Raw genomic sequence first — 20,292 nt, 5'->3', positions numbered from 1 at the left:
TTAGAGTTTTTCGAGGAGGTTATCAGTAAAGTGGATGAAGGGAAGGCAGTGGATGTTGTCTACATGGACTTCAGTAAAGCCTATGACAATTTCCTTTATTGGAGAAAAGTTAGGAAGATTCAGTTTCTAGGTATACATAATGAAGTAGTAAATTCGATTAGTCATTGACTCAGAGGGAGAAGCCAGAGAGTGGTAGTGGAGGATTGCTTCTCTGAGTGGAGGTCTGTGACTTGTAGTGTGTCAAAGGGATCAGAGCTGGGTCAATTGTAGTTTGTCATCTATATCATGGATCTGGAAGATAATTTGGTAAATTAGATCAGCACATTTGCTGATGATACAAAGGTTGGAGATGCAGTGGACAGTGAGGAAGGTTTCCAACGCTTCCAGAGGGATTTTGACCAGACGGAAAATCGGGCTGCAAAATGGCAGATGGAGTTTAGTACAGACAATTGTGAGGTATTGCACTTTGGAAGGACAAATCAAGGTAGAACATACAAAGTAAATGGTAGAGCACTGAGGAGTGCAGTAGAACAGAGGGATATGGGAATACAGATACAAAACACCGTAGAAGTGACTTTCAAAGGTAGACAGGGTCTTAAAGAGAGCTTTTGGTATATAGTCCTTTATAAATCAAAGAACCGAGTATAAGAGTTGGAATGCTGTGGGGAGGTTACATAAGGCACTGGTGAGGTCGAATTTGGAGTATTGTGTGCAGTATTGGTCACCGAATTACAGGAAGTATATTAATGAGTTTGAAAGAGTGCAGAAAATGTTTACAAGAATGTTGCCGGGACATGTGAATCTGAGTTACAGAGAAAGGATGAATAGGTTTGGACTTTATTCCCTGGAGCGTAGAAGAATCAGGGGTGATTTGGTGGAGGTATATAAAATTATGATGGGTATAAATAGAGTGAATGCAAGCAGGCTTTTTCCATTGAGGTTAGGGGAGAGAAAAAGCCGGAGGAAATGGGTGAAGGGGGATGCGGGAAAATTTAAAGGGAAAATTGTAGGGAAGGGGCTTCTTCACACAGAGAGTGGTGTAATTGTGGAATGAGCTGCCAGATGAATTGGTAAACATTTAAGAAAATCTTGGACAGGTGAATGGATGAGAGGTGTATGGAGGGATATGGTCCAGTTGCAGGTCAGTGGGACCAGGCAGAAAAATGTTTCAGCACAGCCAGGAAGGGCCTAAAGTCCTGTTTCCCTGCTGTAATGTTTGTTGGTTCTGTGGTGCTAACAGTCTGCAATCTCTCTACAGATCTGTTCCTCCGAATCGAGCAGAGTATTCGCTGGTCAACAATTTAACTCCAATATCATCGCAATACATTTCTTATTCCTCATTTGCTCACTTCCATTCATGAAGGAAGAGTAGTAGATGCAGATTATACGGATTTCAGCAAGGCATTTGTTAATGTAACCCATTCAAGGCTTACTGAGAATGTAAGGAGGCATGGGATCCAAGGGGACTTACTTTGTGGATCCAGAACTGGCTTGCCCATTGAGGTGGTTGTCCATCGTGGCTGTAGACGGGTCATATTCTGCATGGTGGTCGGAGATCAGCGGTGTGCCTTAGGGATCTGATCTGGGATCTTCACTCTTCCTGCTGTTTTTTTTTTCATATAAATGACCTGGGTGAGGAAGTGAAGGGATGGGTTATCAAGATCGCTGATGACACAAAGATTGGAGGTGTTGTGAATAGAGTGGCGGGCTGTTATAAGTTACAGCGGGGCATTGATGGAATGTAAAACCCGGCTGAGAAATAGCAGATGGAGTTCAACCCAGATAAAAGTGAAGTGGTTCATTTTGGTAAGTCAAATATTATGGCAGAAGATAATATTAATGGTAAGACTGTTGGCAGTGTGGAGGATCAGAGGGATATTGTGGTCCGAGTACATAGGACGCTCAGGTTGACTCTGTGGTTAACAGGGCATACGGCGTAGTGGCCTTCATAAACCGCGAAATTGAATTTACTAGCCCAGAGGTAATGTTGCAGCTATTTAGGACCCTGGTCAGACCACACGGAGTATGGTGCTCAGTGCTGGTCGCCTCACCAGTGTGTACCTCAAGAATGGTTGAAAAGAGAGAAATATTTAATGGACATCCAGCTGGTGGCTGGGAAAAAAAAAACCCTTACAAGGATATGTTTACGAGAGGAGAGCCCAGCCTTAAACGCATGGATGGAAATTATAATGGACATTTACGAAATGGAGAATAGCATCTGTTACTCATAAATTGGAACAATTTGATTCATACTGGGGAAATCATTTTAACCAGGTAACACCTCATAGCTAAATCCCTGACCTCACTGTGCAGAACCACCTTCCCATACATACCGATTTCATTGGCACATACATGGACCAGGACGTCGAGCTGCTCACTCACTCACTCACTTAAGAATCATAGAATCTTTTTGAATTTGCAGTTCAGCCTGTTTCTGTTGCACTTGTTTACTAAAATATTTCAAGTTGTTAAGAGAAGGATCATAGAGCATTTCCATTGAAATCCTCCCAATTCACATCTAACCCTGTCGAGCTCTCCACCTTCAAAAACTTTAAATCAATTTCGCTCCCACTATACGTTCACATCAGTTCAGTTTTGGGTCCCATTCATAGAAACCATCTATTTCTTCCCTCCACACTCGATTCAGTTTTTAGACAATGGGGTTTGAACGGTCTTATGCACATTAAGGATTTGTGCACTGATAATATATATAATATTTTTGAAAACCTGTGCAGTAAATATGGCCTTCCACTTAATGATTTTTTGCAATACCTGCAGATTCACAACTTAGTCAAGGAAAAATTTCCCTCTTTTCCTGATGTACCACCTGCTATGTTGTGGGACAAACTCACTCTCAACTTTAATAATAAAGAGCTGATCTCTGTACTACACTCTCAGTTGATATCTTTGGGAGTTCAAGATCTAACCAAACTACAACTGGCTGGGAGGATGACCTTGGTGTGGATCTGGCTGAGGAATATTGGGCAAAAGCACTGAATAGGGTTCATTTCTCGTCATCATGTGCTATACTCGGGCTCATACAATTTAAAGTTTTACACAGGGTACATTTAAGTAAAGCCATGCGTGCTGACATATATCCTGGGACAGACGCTGGCTGTGACAGGTGTGAGTTAGTACACATTGGAAGGACAAACTCCAACGCAGAGTACGAAGTAAATGGCAGGATACTTGATAGTGTGAATGAGCAGAGGGATCTGTGGGTACATATCCACAGATCCCTGTAATGTTGCCTCACAAGTAGGTAGGGTAGTTAAGAAAGCTTATGGAGTGTTAGTTTCTTAAGTCGAGGGATAAAGTTTAAGAGACGAGATGTAATGATGCAGCTCTTTAAACTCTGGTTCGGCCACACTTGGAGAACTGAGTCCAGTTCTGGTCGCCTCGCTGGAGGAAGAATGTGGGAACATTGGAAAGGGTACAGAGGAGATTTACCAGGATGCTGCCTGCTTTACAGAGTATGAATTATGATCAGAGATTAAGGGAGCTAGGGCTTTACTCTTTGGAGTGAAGGAGGATGAGAGGAGACATGATAGAGGTGTACAAGAAACTAAGAGGAATAGAGAGAGTGGACAGCCAGTGCCTCTTCCCCAGGGCACCACTGCTCAGTACAAGAGGAGATGGTTTTAAGGTAAGGGGAGGTATGTTCAAGCGGGGTATTAGAGGAAGGTTTTACAGACAGAGTATTTGAGCGTGGAATGCACTGCCTGAGTCAGTGGTAGAGGTAGATAATATACAGGTATATGGAATAATTTAATGCTGGGGGTATACAGGAGAGGCAGGGCTTGAGGGTCAGCACAACATTTTGGCTGAAGGGCCGGTAATGTGCTGTAATATTCTATATTCTATGTTCCTTCTCTCCGGCTGGTTTAGTTCAAGCACTTCGGTCTTGCCCACGGCTTGCTGATAACTGGGCGCTTGTTTTTTTTTAATTATCAGTGAGGGTTTTTTAAAATTATCAGTGTGGTTCCATTGTTTAAAAAGGGTTCTAGAAGGAAGCCTAGCAATTATAGACCTGGCAGTTTGACATCAGTGGTGGGTAAATTAATGGAAAGTAGTCTTAGAGATAGTATTTATAATTATCTGGATAGACGGGATCTGATTAGAAGTAGCCAGCATGGGTTTGTGCGTGGAAGGTCATATTTGACAAACCTTATTGAATTTTTTCAAGAAGTTACGAGGAATGTTGACGAGGGTAAGGCAGAGGATGTAGTCTATATGGACTTCAGCAAAGCCTTTGACAAAGTTCCACATGCAAGGTTGGTTAAGAAGGTTCAGTCGTTAGGTATTAATGATGGAGTAATAAAATGGATTCAACAGTGGCTAGATGGGAGATGCCATAGAGTAGTGGTGGATAATTGTTTATCGGGATGGAGGCCGGTGACTAGCGGGGTGCCTCAGGGATCTGTTTTGAGCCCAATGTTGTTTGTAATATACATGAATGATCTGGATGATGGGGTGGTAAATTGGATTAGTAAGTATGCCGATGATACTAAGGTAGGAGGTGTTGTGGATAATGAGGTGGATTTTCAAAGCTTGCAGGGAGATTTATGTCGGTTAGAAGAATGGGCTGAACGTTGGCAGATGGAGTTTAATGCTGAGAAGTGTGAGGTTCTACATTTTTGCAGGAATAATCCAAATAGAACATACAGGGTAAATGGTAGGGCATTGAGGAATGCAGAGGAACAGAGATATCTAGGAATAACTGTGCATAGTTCAGTGAAAGTGGAGTCTCATGTAGATAGGGTGGTGAAGAGGGCTTTTAGAATGCTGACCTTTATAAATCAAAGCATTGAGTACAGAAATTGGGATGTAATGCTAAAGTTGTACAAGGCATTGGTAAGGCCAAATTTGGAATATTGTGTGCAGTTCTGGTCACCGAATTATAGGAAAGATATCAATAAATTAGAGAGAGTGCAGAGACGATTTACTAGGATGTTACCTGGGTTTCAGCAATTCAGTTACAGAGAAAGGTTGAACAAGTGAGGTCTCTATTCATTGGAGCGTAGAAGTTTGAGGGGGGATTTGATCGAGGTATTTCAAATTTTGAGAGGGATAGATAGAGTTGACGTGAACAGGCTGTTTCCATTGAGAGTAGGGGAGATTCAAACTAGAGGACATGATTTGAGAGTTAGGGGGCAGAAGTTTAAGGGAAACAAGAGGGGGTATTTCTTTACTCAAAGAGTGATAGCTGTGTGGAATGAGCTTCCTGTAGAAGTAGTAGATGCCAGTTCAGTTGTGTCATTTAAGGTAAAATTGGATGGGTGTATGGACAGGAAAGGAGTGGAGGGTTATGGGCTGAGTGCGGGTAGGTGGGACTAGGTGAGATTAAGGGTTCGGCACGGACTAGGAGGGCCAAGATGGCCAGTTTCCGTGCTGTGATTGTTATATGGTTATATGGATTTGGGATGACACTGAGACCTTGCCCGCTTATAGCTGTATTTGGTGAGGCAGATGATGTTTTGGGTTTAAATGCAAACCGGTCGTATATCATTTCACTTACATCGCTTTTGGCCCGTAGGAGAATTTGCTGGTCTGGAAATCTGCCCCTCCCCCATCTGTTGCTGCTTGGTTAGAGGGCGTACTGTTTTATTCTGAAATTAGAAAAGATTAAATGCACTCTGAGGGCGTCTGTGAGAAAGTTCTATTCGAAATGGGGGCCTTTCTTGTTGTATTTTGGTAGTCTTAAGGAATTACCTGCTAGTTGAGGGCATTTGATTGTACTTGGGTAGTTGCTTCCCTTTTAACACGCATATGGTTTACCTCACAGGGCGGTTGATGAATTTTAATATGAGTGTATTCTGGATCATCTGAGATGTTGTAGATGTGTGTGGATCTTCGTCTTGAAGTAGTGTGGGGGTATGGCTGTGAAATGTCCGTACTTGTCTTTGTGAAGTGTGTATAGTAAATACATTAACAGTCATTGTATGCTCGGGGAGGGCGGGTGAGGGGAGGTTTGTTTCGGGGTAAGATACAATAGCAAAATGGAGGAAAATGTAATCCATTACGTATTCTATATCATGCCGTTCCTTCATTAAAATATATTATAAAGAAAGAATCATAGAGAAGGGGTGGTGTGCTGTGTAAAGAGGAAGGAAAGGGAGGAGAGTGGGGCCACAGAAAGGGTATTCAGATTCAGCCGTTGGTGCAGAACATGTGAGACGCCATTTTCTTGTTTCCTGTCTTTGTTTGGAGTCTGTTTAAAGGCCGGCATTCACAGACCCATGGCCAGGAGTGAGAAACAGAGCGAGCATCCCGCCATACAATCCCATCACACACACCTGGAAACATACACTGAGTAACGCTCCCTCCGCAATGATCCATCACACACCCCCGGGATCATACACAGAGTGCAACGCCCTCTATATTGTTTTAACACACACGGCGGGATCACACTCAGAGTGAATCTCCGTACATACCGTCCAAACACGCAGTTCCTGGGTCTGATAACCAATGAAACTCCCTAAATATTATCCCATCACACTCCCTGTGTCAGACATGTGAAGTACCTCCCGCACCATCGCAGCACACCCTCCCGGAGTTAGCAAAAGTACGAAACCCTCTCCCTCCTCCGTTCTCCCCACTCACCAATACCCAGCCTTTCGGCTTCCCAGTAGTGTTGAATCGTGTGTGTCTCTCGGAGATGGTGCGTGTTTCTGTGAGTGGATTGTGTGCTGCCGTTAGAGGAAGGAAGGGGAGGAGAGAGGAGGCCAGGGGAAGGGTGGTGAGAATGCAAACACTGATGCAAGCTGTGTGGAAGCACATGACCGGCCTGTGCTTGCAGAATTGTGGAGAGATTCAGATCCTGCCGATCGATAGCCATGGTACGGGGGGACGTGAAACAACAGCCATGTTCTCTCCCTCATACTCCACACAATTGCCTGTGTCACAGAGTGGGAGGAGAGTGTAGGGACGACGTAGATGGAGACGTTCAGCAGGTGGAGTTTCACGGAGACGGGGCGGGGCGTAAGGAGACGTACGCGATGATGGAGACGGGGAAGTGTGCAGGAGAGTGTGTGGGTCACGGAGACTGGGTTGCTTGTAGGCGAGAGATGGGTGACGGAGACGGGAATGGTGTACTGCAGTCTGTTTGACGGTGACTGGGAGTAGTGTAAGAGTTGGGTGAAGCTGTAGGCGAGTGGTTTTGGAGAGGGAGGGTGTTGTGCATTCGGGGAGGACAGTATCGAGTTACAGTGCAGGGCCTGACTGTGTTTGCATCGTTGAGTGGTGAGATCCTGCGGTGGTGCACAGCCTGTCAGTGTATCAGTTTCACGATGAGGGGCGTGTTCATATTAAATGTGGGTTGTGGCAGTGACATCGAAACACTTACAGTGACCCATTGAAAAATATCACTGTGTCACAGTGAGGGTTGTGTGTCTCGTTCATAGCTTATGCAAACGGTACTGTCCCACGTGCAATCAAGTCTCACTAATATCTGCCGTGTCAGGCATAGAGCCGTTGACCCCTGACCTGAGCGCACCTGCCCTTCAAGCAATACTTCCTGCATTGAAACGTACGCCGCTCAGAACATGAGTCCCAGCAGGCTCAAACTTTTGCTTCTTGACTTTTTCAGAAGTCTTAACAACATCTGTCCCAACAACCACTCAACTATCTGTGTTGGCGTTCTTATTTACATGTCCCTGCAACTTTAGTTTATCCCACCACTCTCTCCGTCTAATGGCAAACCTCACCGCTGGGATATTAGTTCGATTCCAGTTCAGGTGTAAACTGAGAATATTGTTCATGGGAGAGGGAATGAAGGATCTGAGCAAGATGGGGGCGGTGTGTGCTGCCCCCCGCGAGAGATCCGTGTGGGTGTCACGGTTTGGGGTCGCTTAGCGTCCATTTGGGGTTGTGTCCTTGTCATGCTGAGGGGTGTGTAGGTGTCACAGTGACAGCTGTGTGGCTCCCTCACTGCTTATGCTGTCTGTGATATTGTTGTTCTCAGTGTTACGCAATCTATCGTCAAATTCCTTGATCTACCCCACCCACTTATCTGTCCGCACGATGAGCTTAAATCTATCATTTTGCCCCTCCTACAGAGAAGTGAACTTAAATAACCGAACAGAACAGACCCTTCGGTCCACCACGTTGTGATATACTAATTGAGCTAAATCACTTCTGACTGCACAAGAACCATCTCCCTGCATTCCCTGAATATTAACGTCCCTGTCAGAGGTATATGAACCCCTCTCTCCCTGTTTGTCAATGAATCCCATCTATATAGTAAAGCCGCCCCTCAACTTTGAATACTTCCCGCTTCATTACCACTAATACAACCGAAGCCGGGAATGTTGAGCTGACGCTCCTGCCCGGCCAGCAACGGCGTCTCATCAATGTCTACAATATCCTATTTCCAGGCGTTGACCCCCGCCCTGACCTCATTAGCTTTTCGTACAATACTTCCCGCAATGAAATGGAGGCAGCTCAGAACATGAGTCGCAACAGGCTCAACATTTTTCTCCGTGACTCTTGTCTGACAACTTAACACCATCTACTCAACAACCAATCCGCTATCTGTTATGGCAGTCTGGTTTTCATTCCCCTGCAACTCTAGTTTAAACTCCACCACTCCCCCTTTTTTCAGGTAAACCTCCCGCCGCAGTGTTATGTTCATTCCAGTTCAGGTGTAAACTGAGAGGTTACTCGCTTGGAGAGAAAATTAAGTGTCTGTGCAACGTGGGGTGGTGTGGCGCGGCTTCCCGGCGGGTGTATGTACTGCCCCCGGTGTTCGGCGAGTGATTAAAAAGATCCGACAGGCCTCATAGGTGACGTCGTCGGTGTGAATGGAGGTCTCTCTTCCGTCCGTCGACCTACAATTAGAATATTCTGCTTTCCTGCCAGGATTCCGTACTGCTCTAAATGTGGAATTATAAAGAAGCAAACAATAAATTAACTGTAAAGAAACCATTCCACGTTTCAGCCCTGGTATATTGCCTTTTCCAAAGATCAAAAACAAAATCGCGAGGAGCTGTTTTATAACGGTCTCTCTTTCAAACCTGCCCGTTACCCAAAATGTTTTAAGTAGATGATTCCGACAGTCAGGCACAGAGCGACGCCCCCTCCACACCGTCCCATCTCACAGACCCGGGGTCAGACACAGTGAATCTCACTCCACACCGTCCCATCACACACTCCCGGGGTCAGACACAGTGAATCTCCCTCCACAACGTCCCATCAGACTCTCCTTAGTTATCTTGGAAAGGGTTCTATGCAGGTTTACAGAATTGATTCCAGGATTGAGTGGCTTTTCCAATGATGGCCGTCTGATGGCTCTGGACTTGTACTCGCGGGAATTCAGAATAATGAAGGGTGACTTTATTGAAAGTTTTCGGATTGTGAAAGATCATGATAGCGGTGATGTGGACAGAATGTTTCCAATTGCAGCGGAATCTATGATCAGATACAGACTTACAATACAAATGCAGAATATCTTTTAGAAAGGCGATGATGAGGAATTTTCCTCGCAGGATCCTGGTGAATCTGCGGAATTCAAAGCCTCAGGCAGACGTGGACGACCACCCATTCAGTATATTTAAGTCATAGTTTGAAAAATTCTTCATTATTGAAGGCATGAAGGTATACCGGGGGAAGGCGGGTGTTTAGAGCTGAGAGGACAACGGATCAGCGGGGAAATGGCCAAAGGTCTCGATGGCCCAATTATGCACCGGTGTCCTATGGCTTCAGCTACATTTCCTCGGTTATTGAGCGTCAGAAACTCGGAGGAGCTTTGGTCGCCCAACACAGTCATGCAAACACAAAGGTGTCATGTGCACGACTCGACAGGACACATGGACGTTTCCGCACCTCCATTTCCCGGAGAACGGTTAACTGTCACTTTTCTTCTAAGATTCAGATATACAATTATTCAGTGCCACATTCCTTCCTGGACAGTCTATCGTTAAAGAACATTAGCTGAGCACTCAGTGCTCAATCGTAGGAGTTCCATCTCCAGTACGACTGCTTGTGATGTCGTCTTTGGTTTGGGTTGGTGCCGGCTTGTTCATTTCGAGTCTGAGTCTGAATTAATTCCACACCTGACTCTGCATTTGGGTTCAACACCATCCACAGCTGTCTCGATTCAGAAGAGATCACAGCTTTAGGAGTTTGTGGGGTGGTGTTCGCTCAGTGAAGATCAGGAAAGTTCTATAGATGTTCGGGGGGGAACTTTCTGACTAGCCGCATCGCTGCCTGGTGCGGATGCTGCAACGCACAGAATAGTAACGGGCTACAGAGGGTTCCAGCCTCAGCCGCCACTCTGACGGTCACACCCTTCCCCACCATCGAGGACATTGTCAAGAGGCGATGCCTCGAGAAGGCGGCATCCATCACTGAGTACTCTCCCCACTCGGGAGAAGTTCTCTGCTCGTTACTACCATCAGGGAGGAATAGCAGGAGCCTGAACACCCACACACAACGATTCAGGAAGATCTTCTTAAACTGCGCCATCACATATTTGAACGCACGAGCACACACTCGACATTTTTGCTGTGTTTATTAATGTTTGGAATTTACATTAACTGTATATCTTTTTGCCGTACTGATGATGCAAAAGAACAGATTCCAGGACGTATAAGTTTCAGGCAAACAATCCAATAGCGCATCTGCTGAAGCACAGAAGCATAGAATATTACAGTACGGAAACAGGCCTTTTGGCCATTCTTGGCTGTGCCGAAACATTTTGCTGCCTAGTCCCACTGACTTGCACCTGGACCATATCCTTCCATACACCTCCTATCCATGTATCTGTCCAAACGTTCCTTAAATGCTAAGAGTGATCCCGCTTTAACCACTTCATCTCGCAGCTCAATCCACACTACAACCACTGTCTGTGTGAAGAAGCCCCCACTAATGACCCTTCTAAACTTTTCCTACTTCACCCTGAGCCCATGTCCTCTGTTTCTATTTCTCTCAGTGGAAAATACCTGCTTGCATTCACTATCTAGACCCATCATAATCTAGACCCAGCAAAATCCCTGTAAACCTTCTCTGCACTCTTTCAAACTTATTAATATCCTTCCTGTAATTCGGTGACCAAAATGTCACACAATACACCAAATTCGGCCTCACCAATGCCAGACACAACCTCGCCATTACATTCTAACTCTTATGCTTAATAGTTTGATTCATAAAGGCCAATATACCAAAAAGCTCTCTTTACTACCCTATCTGCTTGTGGCGCCAATTTTAGGGAATGTTTTATCTGTATTCCCAGATCACTCTGTTCTACTGCTCTCCTCGGTGACTTACCATTTACCTTGTATTTTCTACCTTGGTCTTTCCCTCCAAAGTGCAATACCTCATATTTGTCCTTATCAAAATCTACCTGTCATTTTTAGCTAATTGTTCCAGCTTGTCCAAATCCCACTGAAAGCTTTGAAAACCTTCCTCACTGTCCACTACACCTCCAATCTTTGTATCATCAGCAATTTTGCTGATCCAACTTTCCTCATTATCATCCAGATCATTGATTTAGATGACAAACAACAATGGACCCAGCACTGATCCCTGCGGCACATCACTAGTCACAGGCCTCTACTCAGAGTAGCAATTCTCCACTGCCATTCTCTGATATCTGCCTTTGTGCCAATGCCTAATCCAATTTACTACCTCGCCATGTATGACCAGCGACTGAAACCTTCCCAACTACCGTCCCGTGCGGGATGAGGGTTGGGTTATCGAGAGTCAGACGGTACAGGATTGAGGTGAGAGTGGGTGCAAAGGAGATAGAGAGAGAGAGATCAAGGTGACCAACGGTTTAGAGAACGGGGATTGGAGGGTGAGAGAGGTGAAAGTGGTGGGCAGAGGGAGAAGAAAGTTCGAATTAATAACGGGTGATGAGGGTGTAGAGAGAAATGTAGAGGAAGTTGGAAAGTATGGGACGGGGGAAAAGGTGAGAAAGAAGGAGATGAGGGAGAGAGGTCGGTGTGTGGTGGGGAGAATATAGTTGCTACAAGAGGAGGAGAAAGTGTAGGAGGGAGGGATAGAGAGGATAGGGAGGGAATTTGAAAGGACCGGGGGTGAGAGGGAAGGAGGAAGAATGAGGAGAAACTGGGGATAGTGACTTGATTCATGTCCCCTCCAGTGGCATTAGACAGAGATCCTGGATCTTTTCTGGAATATCCGGGAACAAAGGCGCCGACTTCTCGCAGATGAAACGCCGATCACTATCACAAGGGTTACCTCCTGGGTATGAGTAACAGTCTCTGCAGTCGGACGTCCCCGAGGATACATTGTACAGGAGTCGCCAGGCCACGAGCCTATACAAAAGGGTTAAAAATTTGAAAAGAGACAACCCCAGCCGAGAACGTTTCCAGGTTAATCCCATGAATTCGCTATCTCCTAACGGCATGTTTCAGTCCCCAAATTCATCCCACTCAACCACTCTCTCCCCACCGCCCCGTGCCGGTACCCAGACAGGTAACACGGTCCCAATGTCTCCACACAATCCCGTGTCAGTCCCCAGACTAACGGCACTGACCCAATGTCTGCCCGCAGCCCCGTATCCCACAAACTAATCCCACAAGACCGATTTTCACCACAATCTTCTGTCAGTCCTCATGTGAATCGAAGATGCCCCCGAAGAAACTCTACTTTCCAACCACCTCCTCACAGAGTCATGTCTGTCCCGAAATGAATCCCACTGTTCCGCACTCTTCCCTCGGCCCTGTGCCGGTTCCAGGTTCATCTCGTTGCCCCTTCCTCTACACAGAGCTTCGTGTCTGTCTCCTAACATATCGCACAACACCGCGCTCTCCCCATAATCTCTAGTCCGCCTCCAGACATATACCATTAGTCTGCCTCTCTCCCACATTCTTGCGTCAGTTGACAAACTCATCCCATTTACCCACTGTGTGGCCACCGCCCTGTATCGGTCTCAGATCTAATCCAGTTGTCCTCGTCTCACCCCTCAGATCTCTGTCATTCACTAAAGTATTCCCACTGTTGCTCCCTCTCCTCACAGCCCGGCGACTCTTTTCAAAGTAATCAAACTGCACTGCGATGTCCTGACCCGCATGCGTCAGTACCAAAATAATGTTTGTCTTCGGATCTGTCCTCACTGCCAACTGCCAGTTTGCGGAATATTTGCACTGCCCTCTCTTTCACCGACAGACACGCATCGGCCTCAACATGCTCCCGTTTTACCACCCTACCTCATGCCCCTCCCTTTTCCCCACAGAATTATTTCAGTCCCTTTACTAATTCCATTTTCTCCCATCAGAACTATGTCAAAACCCAAATTTGAGCCCATAGGTCAGTCATAATCTCACCCGTTTTCGCATTTTCCAATCCAGTATGTAACGTTTTGGTGGGCAAGAGAGCGGAAAACAAAATTCTGTGAAATTAAATTCCTTTGATTAATACCGAAAATCATAAAACAAAACATTTACGGAGCTTCTCTCAGTTTATTACAGCAAGAGTCAGTGATGGGACGGTGTACAGGGACCAAGCACGGGACTGCGTAACGGGACGGGGCGGAGAAAGCTTCAATGTGTGTCTGAGCCCGGGAGTGTGTGACGGGACGGTGTGGAGGGAGATTCACTCTGTATCTAACCCCAAGGAGTGTGTGATGGGACGGAGTGGAGGGAGATTCACACTGTGTCTGACCCCGGGAGTGAGTGATGGGATGGTGTGGAGGTAGATTCACTCTGTGTCTGACCCCGGGATTGTGTGATGGGACGGTGTGGAGGGAGATCCACTCTGTGTCTGACCCCGGGAGTGTGTGATGGGACGGTGTGGAGGAAGATTCACTCTGTGTCTGACCCCGGGAGTGTGTGACGGGACGGTGTGGAGAGAGATTTACTCTGTGTCTAACCCCGGGAGTGTGTGACGGGACGGTGTGGACAGAGATTCAATCTGTGTCTAACCCCGGGAGTGCGTGATGGGACGGTGTGGAGGGAGATTTACTCTGTGTCTGACCCCGGGAGTGTATGATGGGACGGTGTGGAGGGAGATTCACTCTGTGTCTGATTCCAGGAATGTGTTATGGGAGTGTATTGGGGGTGTTTACTCTGTGTCTGACTCCAGTGGTGTGTGATGATTAATGTTACTGAGTGATCGTCTCGCAGACTGTCACATACCGCTTCATTACTTGAACTGATTTCGAGCAGCCTTGAATCACGTTTAGAACATTGTAGCACCGCTCTGCGGAAAGATGTTTCAAACGTGGAAACGTAATAACACCGCTCTTTATATGTGATCCAGTCCTTGGAACATGTTTGTTCTGGAAATAATTTTAAAAAATCAACACTGAATCTCCATCCGTACCAACTCATCGTACACTCCCGGGGTCAGACACAGAGTGAATCTCCCACCACACCGTCGAATCACACAGTCCCGTTGTCAGACACAGAGTGAATCTCCCTCCACACCGTTCCATCACACACTCCCGGGGTCAGACACAGAGTGAATCCCCCTCCACAACGTCCCATCACACACTCCCGGGGTCAGACACCGATCCTTTCCTTATCTCCCCCTCCACCTCCCCCTTCACCCTCACCCCCTCCCCCTCACCCCCCTCTCCCCCCCCTCTCTCTCTCTCTCTCTCTCTCTCTCTCTCTCTCTCTCTCTCTCTCTCTCTCTCTCTCTCTCTCTCTCTCTCTCTCTCTCTCTCTCTCTCTCTCTCTCTCTCTCTCTCTCTCTCTTCTCCCTCTCCTCTCTCTCCCATCCTCTCTCTCTCTCTCATGAGGATCGGGTAAGAGGGTGATGTTGCCTCACCTCTGATATTGGTAAAGAAGAGGCAAATATCCTGATGCTGTCTCCAAAGCAGCGTGTGGTTTGGCTCGGTGCTGATCTGAGACTGACTAATCTGTAATACTGAGAGAGACGGTCGTGTCGGCATCAGTTTCATGGTGACGGTTAATTCCGCGTCATAGTGAGGGACATGTCGTTGTTGTGGTGAGGTACGTGTCGGAGTCACTGTGATAGGTGTTTCTCTGACCCGATGACATACGTACCAGGTCAAGGTGAGGCGAACTTCTGTGTTATGTTGAGAATATGTGTCGGTGTTACAGTCAATCGTTATTACAGTATGACGGTGTCTGTCGCTCTCAGGTTGAGGGACGTGTCGGGATCATGTTGAGGGATGTGTTGGTGGGGGGAGGGGGTCACGGTGAGAGGTTCCTCGTGGTTATGATGAGGGTCCCGTTAGTACCACAGTGTGTTGGATTCACGATGAAGGGGGTATCGCAGTAATGTTGGGAAAGTACGCTGGCCATTTTATTTCCTGCCGTTTTATCGTTCCGACCGGTTCTAAACTCACCATGAATCCTCCAGCAGATCCCCATGCTAATGAGGGACGCAGTTAAAAGGAAGATTAGCCATAAGCTTGAGCCTGATCTGTCTCTCCTTCTGGGTCGTTCACTGCCCATGTTGCCTGTGGAAAAATGGGTTCCTTGTCTTTGTCAATCCATCGTCATATTCCCTGATCGATTCCACCCCTACTCTTCCCATAAGCGTTCAAATCACTCTTCTCTTCTCCTGCCGGGAAGTGGACGTAAACCACAGAACATAACAGACCCGTCTGTCCACAGTTCTCTGCTGTTCTAATAAAACTAAATACTTTCTGACAACCATCTCCCTCCATTCCCTCTACATTGACGTGTCTGAGATCTCTGTTTCACGGCCTCTATCGATCTGCCTCCACCAGCAGTCCTGGCGGCACATTCCAGTCACCCACGCTGTCTGTGGAAGCAAACACCCGCCCCACTCATCTCCTGTAAACTTTCCTCCTCTCACCTTAAACTCTGATATCGGTAATTTCATTCCTGGGGAGATATACACCGTCCCTCTGGTCTATATCTGTCCCATGTCCTGATATAGAGCTGTATTAGCTCACCCCGCCGGATCGGGGAAATATTCACCGGAATTCCTGTCTGTCTCTGTCCCGTACTGAGACGTTAAAGGACACACACATTTTCCGACCTCTGCACATCCTTAACACAATCTACTCCTGATACAAAAGCTCCTCTGTATCCTCTCCAAGGACCCCCACACGCTTCCTGTGACGGGGGACCTGACATTAATTATTTAACACCTCCTGCTGTTCATGGCATCAGCCATATCAACTTACCAAGTACACCAGTCCCAAAAACACAACATGACACTTGCCAAACCCTTCCTAGCTCAATAAATATGGTTTTTCTATAATTTCGAAATTAAACCCGACGCCCGACCTATCGTCTCGATGCAAAGTGGCCCTCGACACAAACCTCTGCTTCAATTAACCACGTAACAATTACAGCGCGGAAACAGGCCATCTCGGCCCTTCAGGTCAGTGCCGAACGCTTACTCCCACGTAATCCCACCGATCTACACTCAGCCCATAACTCTCCATCACTATCCTGTCCGTACCCCTATCCATTTTAAATGACATTAATGAACCTGCCTATACCACTTCGACTGGAATCTCGTTCCTCACAGCTACTACTCTCTTGAGTAAAGAAGTTCCCCCTCGTGTACCCCTAAACTTTTGTCCCTAACTCTCAACTCATGTCCTCTTGTTTCCATCTCCCCTGCTCTCAATGGTAAAAAAGCCTATCCACGTCAATATGTTTATTATATATATGGTCTAATAACCATATAACTATTCTATGGTTATAAATCTATCTATACCCCTCATAATGTTAAATACCTTGATCAAGTCCCCCCTCAACCTTCTACGCTCCAAAGAATAAAAACCTAACCTGTTCAACCACTCTCTGTAACTTAGGTGCTGAAACCCAGGTAACATTCTAGTAACTCTCCTCTGTACTCTCTCTATTTTGTTGACATCTTTCCTATAATTTGGTGACCAGAACTGTACACAATACTCCAAGTATGACCACACCAAATGCCTTGTACAGTTTTAACATGACATCCCAAATCCTATTCTCAACGTTGTGATTAATAAATTTTAAAGTATTAGTGATGCCACTCGCAATCTGCTGAGCTAGGGATCGTGTCCAAATTTGAAGTTGTTTGTCAGCTGTTCTTTGGTTGGGAATAACACGCAGAGTTGTGAAAGTTGATCTGTGTCCGGTCTGCGTGATAAAGCTGACGTAGAACTTGGAGACATAAAGTCTGGAATGTGAGTTGCTGGTAAGAGGCAATAAATGGATGCTGGCCTGGAGCGGAACCAGTGCAAATGTGTTAAAGGACAGACACGTGATCATTGATCAATGACGATGGATAACTTATCTGGTGCACACACAAAGGTAATCAGTGTCTGAAATCAGGTACTTGGCAGATTGGAGAATACAGGTAGTTTTCTGCAAATACAGATCTCTCTGTACCTGCATGATCATTATCAGGGCTGAGTCTCACAACAGGAAAGTGTGCAGAGGGTAGTCTACGAAGATGTTGCCTGGATTTACCGGGAGAGGACAGGCAGGTTGGGACTTTATTTCTTGAAGTACAGGCATGACCTTACTGAGGTTTACCACACAACAAGGAGCACCGTCCGAGTGAATGGGCGCAATTATTTTCACTAGTCTTGGAGAACCAAGGACAAGAGCCCTTAGGCCGCAAATGAGAGGATAAAGAGATTTAATTGGGGAGGCGAGTGGCCACCATTTTTTACCTAGACGGTGGTCGGTCGAACCAGCTGCCAGAGGAAGTGGGGTCTAATCAGATGCATTAGAAACCTTCCAGAATGACGTCATGACTGCGACCGCTCACCTGTCTGTGCAGTGACTGGCAGCTCGCCGGGCCCCGAGGCACTGAGAGGGTCCTCATCCTCGTCGATGAGGGTTTCGTTTGTTGTAAAGTTCAGTTCTGAGTAGGTGGAGGTCGGGTCGTCTGGGAGACAAAGCGGGAGAGGTACAGAAAGGGACAGAGATCGGCAGAGAATGGGAAGAGAGAGGGCAGAGAGAGGGAGCAGGGAGTGGGGAGGAGCAAGCACTGGGAGAAGGATGTAAGTGAGGGGACAAGGGACAGCGATGAAAGGCAAGGGAAAAACGTGAGGGAGAGGGGTTAGACAGGGTCGAGAAGCGGTGAGACAGAGCAGGGGAGTGAGACCGTGAAGGGGATGGATGGAGAGGTGATAGGGGATGGGCCGGGTAATAAGGGAGAGAGAACGGAAAGAGACGGGGCAGAGAGAGGGCAGAGAGTGGCGGAGGAACCGGTGGACGATGCAGGGTATGAGTCAAAGGCCAGTGAAAAGGGTGAGAGAGATATAAAAGAAGGGGAGAGGGAGGGGAGTGGGCAGGTGGGAGGGGGGAGATACAAAGGAAACGAGAGAAGAAGGGTGATGGGGAAGAAGAGGTTAAGGGAGACGGGAGAGAGCGTGAGAGAGAAAGGGGGCGTGGTGGATAAAGAAGGGGAGAGTGTGTGGAGTGCGGGATGAGTGGAAAATCGGGGAACAGCGCAAGGCGATTAACAGGGAGATGGATTGAGAGAGGTAGAGGGGAGCGAGAGGGTGAGAGGAAGCAAAGAGTGTTCGGAGAGAGAGGATCAGAGACGCGGAAGAGCAAGATCGGGAGAGGGGTGGTGCAAAGGAGGGGAGAGTGTAGAGAGTTTGCGCAATGAGAGAGTGAAAGAGAATGAAGGGAAGAGTCAGCAGAAAGAGGAAGAGGACGGAACGAGAGGGGGAGGGAAGGGTGTTGAGAGATGGGGATGGAAGCAAGACGGAGAAGGTGAAAGTAGAGTGAGAATCGGAAAAAAGGGGGAGAGATGTGGTGACAGAAATTGGACAGTGCGGATGAAAGAGAGGTTGGGGCGAGAAACGGGGAAAGAAGGAGAGGGTTAGTGAGAGGGAGGTAGTTGGGAAAAATGGTATGTGCAGGCGGGGGGTAGAGTGAAGAGGAGAGGGAGAGAGGGAGACGGGGTAGAGAATATGAGTGGAAGGGGAGAGGGAGAGACGAGAAAGACAGGAAGGGGATAGAGTGTGGTAAGAAAAGTCAGAGTGAGGTTAAAAATTTGTACAGCGCCCCTCCCACTGTCCTCCATCTTCAGCAGTTCTCCCGCGGTGTTTCCTATTCTCCACCCATCCCACAGCGCTGCTTTCTCAATGCTCCCTCCTCATCACCCCTCCCACGGTACAACCTCCACACTGCACTGCCTATGACATTCTTTATTCACTGACACATCCCACAACACTATGTCTTCATCCTATTCCATAGCGCTCCTTCTATACCACCCCTCCCCTGTGCTGCCTCCGCTCCCCTGTCCCGAGTGCTGTCTCCCCTCCAACCTTCCAAAAGTTCTCCCTCCTCATGGCCTCTCCTAGCTGTTCAGCTGGGGACTGAACAGTGAGAGTCAGTGAGGCTCCCTTCACCCAACCAATCACACACACCCGGGTTCAAACACAGTATGGAGCTCTCTCCCCACACCCGCCCACCCACGTTTTTTCTGACCAACTCACCGTTGGAAGGAGACTGTGGGTGCGTTTTTGCGAACTTCACATACACGTTAGTCTTGCCCCCGTCCATCTTGTTCGGGACACTCTGCGTCTCTGAGCTCACGAGCAGGAAAGAACCGATGTCAGAGGAAGCCCGTGTTGGAAAGGCTGTGGTCAGACCGACAGCAGCAAACACCAGATGGACAGTTGCTAAAGAGAGGAACCGAGAGCAGGAGGAGGAAATGCGGAGAGGAGAGAGATTGAGGACGGGGAAGACGGTTCTCGAGAGGGATTAGAGTGGCGGGGGATGGGAGATTGTTAATGGGGAGAACGAATGAGAGGGGAGAGAGGGTAAGATTGGGGGTCAACGGGGAGAGAAGTGGGCGAGAAACCCCGACTGCAGGGCAGAGCCCGAACACCGCCCCTCCCCCGAGAGTGAAATAAACACTTCCCATCGAAACTCATTCCCTCCACAGGGTTTTCTCGCATTCCTCGTCCAGAGGCGCAATCTGTCTCTACTTCCTTACTCTCTCTCTCTCTCTCTCTCTCTCTCTCTCTCTCTCTCTCTCTCTCTCTCTCTCTCTCTCTCTCTCTTATTCGCATTCTCCAACATCTACTCATTCTCCCCTTCCCCTCCCAGCACTCGTGTCTCTCCTTCCCTCCGACCCTCCTCCCTCCTCAAATCTTCCTCCCTCCAGCTATACCCTCTCTCTCTCCGCTCCACCACCAGCACCACTGTTGCCCTGACCTTGAGATATCCTTGCTCACCAGCCGATTGCACCCCGACTACGGAGCTCCGTAGATCAGGATTACATTAATAACGGTTAACATGTATACACACAGATTCCAAGTAACAAATGTAGTTTAAACTTCCAAACTCTTAGTAACTTTATAAAATATATTTTATAAAGAGAGAAAAAAAAACACAAAATAAAAAAAAAAACGAACAAATATTGGGC

General features: G+C 47.2%; 1 protein-coding gene across 3 annotated transcripts; it reads right to left on the bottom strand.

Moving 5' to 3' along the window:
• Positions 1–10,525: 10,525 nt before the first annotated feature.
• LOC132390231 (natural killer cells antigen CD94-like) lies at positions 10,526–19,483 on the bottom strand. 3 transcript variants are annotated; one of them, XM_059962839.1, is made up of 7 exons: positions 19,358–19,483; positions 17,674–17,793; positions 15,278–15,391; positions 14,734–14,832; positions 14,097–14,239; positions 13,287–13,351; positions 10,526–12,275 (listed from the first exon to the last, which is right to left on the bottom strand). In XM_059962839.1, the coding sequence occupies exons 1-7, from the start codon at positions 19,422–19,424 to the stop codon at positions 12,086–12,088; spliced, it is 798 nt and encodes a 265-aa protein (XP_059818822.1). In that variant the 5' UTR covers positions 19,425–19,483; the 3' UTR covers positions 10,526–12,085. The 3 variants fall into 3 exon arrangements, with proteins under 3 accessions (XP_059818822.1, XP_059818823.1, XP_059818824.1); XM_059962840.1 differs by having other exon boundaries at positions 10,526–12,221; XM_059962841.1 differs by lacking the exon at positions 14,734–14,832.
• Between the last annotated feature and the right edge of the window lie 809 nt (positions 19,484–20,292).

Source organism: Hypanus sabinus, unplaced genomic scaffold (genome assembly GCF_030144855.1).
Source record: "Hypanus sabinus isolate sHypSab1 unplaced genomic scaffold, sHypSab1.hap1 scaffold_809, whole genome shotgun sequence".
In the NCBI taxonomy this organism is placed as follows: Eukaryota; Metazoa; Chordata; class Chondrichthyes; order Myliobatiformes; family Dasyatidae; genus Hypanus; species Hypanus sabinus.
Note: the sequence above shows the minus strand (reverse complement) of the source record. Positions and strands in the feature narration are given on the sequence as shown.